General features: G+C 36.8%; 2 protein-coding genes across 3 annotated transcripts; one reads left to right on the forward strand and one right to left on the reverse strand.

Moving 5' to 3' along the window:
* Positions 1–204: 204 nt before the first annotated feature.
* LOC122007340 lies at positions 205–6,201 on the reverse strand. 2 transcript variants are annotated; one of them, XM_042563197.1, is made up of 11 exons: positions 5,902–6,201; positions 5,438–5,559; positions 5,221–5,366; positions 4,325–4,379; positions 4,184–4,217; positions 3,837–4,063; positions 2,800–3,054; positions 2,419–2,523; positions 2,217–2,267; positions 1,182–1,260; positions 205–724 (listed from the first exon to the last, which is right to left on the reverse strand). In XM_042563197.1, the coding sequence occupies exons 1-11, from the start codon at positions 6,071–6,073 to the stop codon at positions 567–569; spliced, it is 1,404 nt and encodes a 467-aa protein (XP_042419131.1). In that variant the 5' UTR covers positions 6,074–6,201; the 3' UTR covers positions 205–566. The 2 variants fall into 2 exon arrangements, with proteins under 2 accessions (XP_042419131.1, XP_042419130.1); XM_042563196.1 differs by having other exon boundaries at positions 1,182–1,263; positions 5,902–6,199.
* Positions 6,202–6,616: 415 nt separating this feature from the next.
* Positions 6,617–7,413, forward strand: LOC122007344. Its single transcript, XM_042563203.1, has one exon. The coding sequence runs from the start codon at positions 6,734–6,736 to the stop codon at positions 7,079–7,081; it is 348 nt and encodes a 115-aa protein (XP_042419137.1). The 5' UTR covers positions 6,617–6,733; the 3' UTR covers positions 7,082–7,413.
* The last annotated feature ends 215 nt before the right edge of the window (positions 7,414–7,628 follow it).

A 7,628-nucleotide genomic window follows, 5' to 3' on the forward strand; every position in this document is an offset into this window, starting at 1 on the left:
TTTCCCACGTGTTATTTATTTGGTTTTAATTTTTAACTAAAAGGCATTTTGGTGCCCCCAATATAAAAATCTCGGAGAAGAGTTTTTATATGTTATGTTCACTTTATTAGCTTGGGTGAATATATATTTATGTTTTAAATTAAGAATTCCATACTAAAATCAGAGAAAAAAACTAATTTATAAATTTTAAATATTTCAATTTAATTTTATTTCATGAACTGAATGCTCTAAAATTGCTCATCAATAATTTGGACTAAGACATGCATATATTTCTCTCTGCCCTGTTTTAAATACACAATTCCATCTCTCTATAAAAAAAATTCTTATCAAATTAAAGAGAATAAACCAGAACTAAAGGACTCGAACATGTAATTCACTTTCTTCTTTTGACAATAAAAGACATTTGAAGTTCCTAAAAAAAATTCCCTGATCATATCATCAAGTTCAAGAGGCCAAATGATATCATCTTCTACTCTGCATCATTATTTACCATGGCTGAGGAAATCAAACTAATTCAACAAAATTGAGAGCAGACTCCAAGATCCGGCTAAAGAGATCTGAAGGGTTCATCGGAAAATATAACCGTTGACATCGGAGATCAGTACGGGTTGGGGAACGGCATAGGGCTGGGCGAATGGAACATGCATCGGTGCCACAAGTGTTTGGTTCTCACCAGCCATTATGGGGGGAGCCATAGGCAGCTGTATAGGCTGTGCTGCTGTACCTAAAATGACGATCAAAATTCAAGAAAAGTCGAGCACAGTGAGCAGCTGAAGATTAGAATGAAGTGATTTGGTCACCATCAAAACTTCCATGAAGATTCTCAGATATTAATAGTCTAATTTATGAGGAATAAAGATTATCAAAAACTTGAAAACATGCCATGCTTTAGGAAGCTAACACCTACAAAAGTTGAACAGCTCTATGAAAACTTTTGATTGGGATAGATTCATATCTAAAGATGCTAAAAACAAGTTCTTTTAAAACCTACTATTTCTTCGTCTATTAGAGGAGAGGTTGTAGAAATGTTCATGATTAAGTAGATAGCTCTATGAACAACTGGGTTGATTGAATTGGAAAATGGATACAAGTTAACCTTTTTGTGACCACTTTGTGTAAAGTTGTTACATATAAATATGTTAAATACGTGTGATTCGATTTGAGAATTTAGTAAGGAATACCTTGAAACTTGAGTATATTTGCTTGAGGGGGATGAGGCCGAGGATGCCCTTGTGGCATGAATGGTGTTCCTTGAATTGGCTCCTTGAAGCAAAAGGCAACGATCAGTTCAAAAATCAATGACTAACATAATGATATAAAATTTTCATAGATCACTAGTAAAAGGAAAAAAGCTAGAATAGTGATAAATCAGACTGAGAAATTCCATATTGAAGAAAATTAGCTACAAGAGTGACAACAGTTAATAAGGCAACAAGTCCATTAAGAGACTTTCATTTCTTTTTTTTACCCTGAACTAGAATCTTCTATGGTCTTTGCTGGCCTTTGTTGATATTTGAAAGAAATATACATCAGTCCAATTCAATACTCATTTGTTTAATGATCTTTTTTAGCATAAGCAAACTGTTCTCAATTAATTGGTTCTCAAATAGGAACTCCCTCAGTTTTTGCTAGGGAAGCAAGAACATATGTACTCAACCATTTCAACAAATCACCATATATGTATATCTGCATCACCATTTCTTTAGTTATGACATAACTTCTCAAACATTTTATGTTCTGTTTGAGTCAAGACATCAAGCATTATTTTACTTTCAAATTTCTTGTACATTATTCTAAGCAGCATTTTCATTTTTACAGTATAACAAATATTCTGTTAACTATCTTAGTGAAATTTTCTCAATGTCCTCTTAACAATCATAGTGAAATATCATTTTTTTAGACCTTATCATTCATCTAATTTCGACTCTCGATCTAGGGTACCGGATATCCTATTGATAGCACTGAAGATGTACTTTATAAAAGCCCTTTCTGATTTGAATAGAGAAGTTATCCTCTTTCCTCAACAATTAAGATATCAAACTGTTCTTAGAAAAAGACCTATCAGCTATATATACGTGATAATTTCATAAAATGAACACTCTGATAGGCGCTTGCTCATTTTGACAGTGGGAGAAACTATATGACAAACATTTATAAGCAGCCATATAGTGAATATCACAAAGAATACAAAACTACACATACATAAGAATAATTACCTGGGATACTGGATGTACATACACAGGCTGATTTAGTGGCCCAGCAGGTACCTAGATTTAAGATCACAAATGTTATCATATTTAATTAATTTGGGAAGTAAATTCCTCACCATATTACGACCAATTACTAGGTGTTAGACCCAATTATTTTGTGCCAGAAAATAATGAATTCAAGGATATATTAAGAAAGGGATAAGTCTACCATTTGGGAATGTGGATTCAAGTACACATGATGTCCTGCTTGAAGAGGATGATATTGGCCATTGACACGAACTGGAAGTTGGCGAATACTACTGTGCCCCACAATCTATTTGAAATTAGAAACAAAGAAAGAATAAACAAATATAATTTATGGGGTTCTGAGTATTACCATTGTTATAGAACATTAGTGTAGCATCAATTAGGAATGGACAAAACAGAACTGTCATGTATAAAAAAATGTAGCCTATGGATGACAGTGAAAATGAACTAGTACTTAAGTTCAATTATTAAAAAAAAGTTTGACTAATTGATTATATAGACATGGACTTAATAAAGAAAGCATCATATACATACAATGAGCAGAAAGCACTTAAGAACTCACCGGGCGAGCGTAATGAGTTCCATTTCCAGCTTGAGCAGCAATTAGGTTATTGTATGGAACCACTTTACTTGGTACTGTGAAACGACTTGCAAAAGATTCCACCTCATGTCCTAATTGTGCACCAATAGTAGGCACTACAGAAAGGCTATTTGACATTTGACTTGGGCTTACAAATCTGGGCACTGGAGCTGCTACTTGTCTATAATTTGTGGCTGTTGGTGTAAAAACTTTTGCATCTGGATTGAGCTTTGATTCCTGTAAAATTATGAAAGTACCAAAAAGTAAGAACCAAATATTGGTAAACAAATGAATCTAACTAATGCAAAAAATTCAAATGCTAAAAGCATCCATAGATCTCCTATGATGCAGTTCTGTTAGATTAAACAAATAAATTAAATCAACAACAGGTAATAAATTCAACCCATTCACACCTATCCAGGCAGTATATCTCAAAGAACCTATCACAGTCTACCCCATTCAGCCCGACTTGAACCATCCAAACTACCTGTCTTGTCTGTCCTACCAAATCCATCTGACCTGCTCAACTCATTTGACCACCTAGTTTGCCAAGCCGATTCACTTAATTCAGCCCACTTAATTCATTTGTCATGTCCTGCAAACATTGGCCCACTCGACTTACATAATGTATCCTTGGAGAATGGAAAGAGTGGGAATGCTCATGTATTTGTTGGAATGACAAAAGGAATAGATAGAAGGATAGTGAAGGAATAATAATTCAATAAAAATTGGTATTTCAAGTTCATTCTATGACCAAACATAGAAAGAGTTATTCTATGATAATTCCTTTATTCCTATGAACAGATACATGAAAGAGGAAAATCCAACAGAATATTCCCTTCTGCACAATTACTACTTTTGAGATATGTATAAATCTAAATCAATAGAAGTAATCCTCTACTTTATCGTTTGAAGAAAAGTTGTAACATCCAACAATTATAGTGGCTTAAGGAAACAAAGAATTGGCAGTACATTTTTTTTCATACAAAAGCAGGAGATGGGAAATTCTAGAACCTCACCTTGGCAATAATACTTTCACCTTTGATTTTCTTTGGGATTGTTGTATTAGATGTTACTAATCCAGTAGCATATGAATTGGCTGTAATATCGAATATTGAAGTGGAAGAAGTAGAACAGACTGAAGTACTAGTATCTGATGAGGTCAATGCTTTGGGAACTTCAATTTCTTGAGAAGATAGCTGGTCAGGTAGAGAAGCAAGATGGCTATTTCTTCCCTTGATGTTTGCTGAATAATAATTTGCAGCAACAAATTTCAATTTTTCAAAAAATGCTGAAATAAATATAAAGATGCAAACATAGTATTTTGGTTAGAACTAATTTCTCAAGAAGAGGACATATGACTCACAGTTAGGACTCAAAGATGGAGCTCCATTTGCCACCTGCATGGACATACATTATAAGCTCAAATAACCAGAAAATATATTATTCAATAATATAAAAATTGAAAATGTATGTCATATTCAAACTAAGTGATGGTTCTAGAAACCTCAACAATTGAATTGTCCTCTTTGTCTCCATCAGCTCGGGACTCTGTGACCTGTCTGCAGAAAACTAATGAGATCAAGGTACTAACCATGTAAAAACCAAACAATGTTGACACAGAGAAGAATTGATAAATTTTTGGGATTGGCGTTTCCAATTTATTTATTAAAATTTCACTGCTACTAAAAATCATTTTATTTGAGCAATTAGCCTCAGGAATATATAGTTTTAAGGAATCCAAATATACTGTTACTTTCTAACTAGAGCATAATTAGAAGTAAATTCAATTATGCTTTATCAATTGAAATTCAACATCATTCTATAAGCTAAGTTCATTTAATTTTAGCAAATGGAATTCGCATTCATCTGAATCAGAATGTAAGTGCCTTGAGAAAATGAAATTTCCTTTCTGTGAAGGTAGCTGTCTAGCCTACTTTCAGATAAACAATATCAATTTGAGAAAATTCAACTGAACGTGGAGTTTAATGATAACTTAAATGTCAGTAGGGTCCAAAAAACATATGAAATTCCACTCATCATGATCCTTCCAACACAACTGGCGAAAGACATTTGTTTGAGAGATAAAAGGCCAAAATATAAAACAGAATACAGATCTTCAGACCAGAGTATGAGACAGAATATAGCATAAAATAGACAGCTTGGTCATTCTGTTGATAGATTGGTAGGTCATTGAATGCAACCTAAATTCCGCAGGTAGATAAGTTTCACATGTGATCCTAACAGAAAGAAGAAATATATTTTTTCCCAAATTCACTATGATTCCCTACCAGTTGTTAAATACAACTAAATATAATTGTATAAAATAGTTGGCTAGGAACCATAACTGTCCTAACAACAAACATACACCAACAGATTTAAGTTTTCATATGCACCACAAACCTTGAAGCAGAGTCCTGAAATATCGATCCGTTTTCTTCCCTTTCTATTTCCCTACTACAAGAACGGGACTCAACTTGATTCACTGACTCTGTACTTTTGCCAACGACATGATCAACAACACCTTCATCAGCTGGAAGTACAAAACCCTGGTAAAAAGAGAACAGATTACGGAACTATAAAACAAAAGCTTCACACAAGAGTAAGGTAAAGGACTTACCCTTACGACTACTTGAACCAGATCAGACGAAAGCACAATGAGAGTATCCACACAATCTCCTAATGCTAAGTTTGCGCGACACTTCCCTTTCCCTATTTTCGTCGCTTTCTTCAACACAATACCTAATAAAACGAAGCAGATAAAAATTTCAAAAGTTCGTAAATCTACAACATGCGCGGATCTGACACCAACGAAATATACAAAATCTTAAAATCAAGCTCTAGCATTAAAAAAAAAGAAGGTAAAGTCGTAAGGAACGTTAAAAAAAAAAAGAGAAATTTTAAGGAAGAAATCATGGATCATCAATCAAATCACAAAGCTTCGACCTTCAGGACGCATACATCAATTAGATCAACAATCAGGGCAGGCAATAGCGGTTGGCCACACCAACGCAAATCGAAACGAGATAGAGCTAATAGGATGATCAAGGTTGAGCAAAGTAGAAACAAGCGGAGGCCCTATACCGTGGTCTCTGTCGAAGCAGGCGGTGTGCAAGACTCCGGAGTAGAGGGATCCGTCCTTGACCTGGACTTCGACGGGGAGGCCAACGATGCACATCGTGGCGTACAGCAGGGCGTCCCCGAGAGAGGAGGCCGCGGGGATCTCTTCGCTTACGCTTTCCTTCGTCGGAGCCATTCGCGTCGCCGGAATCTTCTCGATCTCGCGGCCGCCCTCGTTCGTCCCAGAGAAGAGAAGCGAAGAGAATTTTTAGCAGCAGTCTCCCTACGAACCGGCCTCCCGCTTAGCTGTCTGCATTAGATTCCGTGCTACTTGATTCTGATGTGAACCGTTGGATTTACGGAATCTTCTAGATATATAACTTGTCGGTATTTTGTTGTATTTATATTCCAAATATAAGAATTTGAATCTATCAATAATTTTCAAATTTATTAACAAACTTTTTCGACACATCGTATTTGTTTAATATGATATTTATCTATTTAAGAAAATGATTAAAATGTGAAAAATTGCTAATTTTAAAAATAAGAATTCGATTTAAGCTTCATTTTCGGCTTTTAATTGGGCCTATTGGGTAGCCATGGGTCGCACATGAGGAATATTAGGCTTTATGGGCTTTTATTGGGCCGTTGTGGCAATTTTGTAATAAGAGGATGCACTGCTTGCCCTTTCGATTTAAAACCCCACGGTGCTGATTAGTTCTTCCCTTTCCCTCCACCTCCCGCCTTTATCGCTTCCATTCACGCTCTCAAAAACCTTCCAGAAAACCCTAATCCGATCTCGTTTCATCGATCTCCCTCCCCCCTGCGAGCTTTTTCGCAGTTCGATCCGTCGATCATGGTGAGCTCGGGTGCGAAGCAGCTCTCGCCGTCCTCGTGCTCCCCTTCCCGGCGCAGCAAGAGGCGGCTCCACCGCTTCCTGAAGCCCGGCGACCTCGCACGCCTCAGGGACTCGATCTTCCGGACCGTCAGATCCGATGCGCCACTCCTCCTCTCACCGCCCTCCTCCCCCTCCCCGGCCGCTCAGATCGACGGCCGCCCTTGCTTCGTTGCCCGGGGGCATGGCCCACGGTACCCGCAGCGGAGGAAGCTCGTTGCCGCCAAGTACGTCTTCTTCGCTCCGCCGAGCCCCGATCCGGAGCATTTCTTCGATCCCTTCGGCGTGGATCTGGTTCCTGCTCATTGAGCCTTGTCTGCTCTCTCCCAATTGTTTCGTTCTTTCGTCTGTTCAGTTATATAAAGCGTCAATAGCATGCTCTTTCCCTTCCCTCTAACCTAGCTTCTCAATGATTGAGCTCCAACTGCTCCCTCACATATTTTTTTCTTTTCATTTTTGTGTTTGTTTAGTTGTACTCAAGGTCAATAACGTCAAGATTTGACAGTTGCTGCTTAAAGAATGAATTTCTCCTTTCCCCCTCTTTTTTTCATTTACTACTTTTTCAGCATGTAGAAACTTGGGGAGTATTGAATGTTTGATTCTGTGAAGAATTGATGTTGAAAATGTAACGTTTTACTGTGGAAATTCTACCTTTATTCTCGTTTGTTGCTTCTTGTAGCCATGGTGTGTCTAAGGTATTTTTTTTTATGAGAACAGATATGTTGAAAAGAGGCAATTTTGGCAATTACTGTCAACGTTTTAATAACTATTGATTGTCCATCTCTTTCAAGTTCATGATAATCATGTGTACTTTAATGTCTTATTTATAGCATGAGGTTCATTATCATCACTAATT

This window comes from Zingiber officinale, chromosome 7B, assembly GCF_018446385.1.
Source record: "Zingiber officinale cultivar Zhangliang chromosome 7B, Zo_v1.1, whole genome shotgun sequence".
NCBI lineage: Eukaryota > Viridiplantae > Streptophyta > Magnoliopsida > Zingiberales > Zingiberaceae > Zingiber > Zingiber officinale.

Coding starts and splice junctions, on each gene's coding strand:
- LOC122007340 (XM_042563196.1), bottom strand. CDS start 6,073: ATGGCTCCGACGAAGGAAAGCGTAAGCGAAGAGATCCCCGCGGCCTCC. Junction 2,268..2,418: donor TGAATCCACATTCCCAAATG/GTAGACTTATCC, acceptor TCTTAAATCTAG/GTACCTGCTGGGCCACTAAA. Junction 1,264..2,216: donor ATGTACATCCAGTATCCCAG/GTAATTATTCTT, acceptor TTTTGCTTCAAG/GAGCCAATTCAAGGAACACC.
- LOC122007344 (XM_042563203.1), top strand. CDS start 6,734: ATGGTGAGCTCGGGTGCGAAGCAGCTCTCGCCGTCCTCGTGCTCCCCT.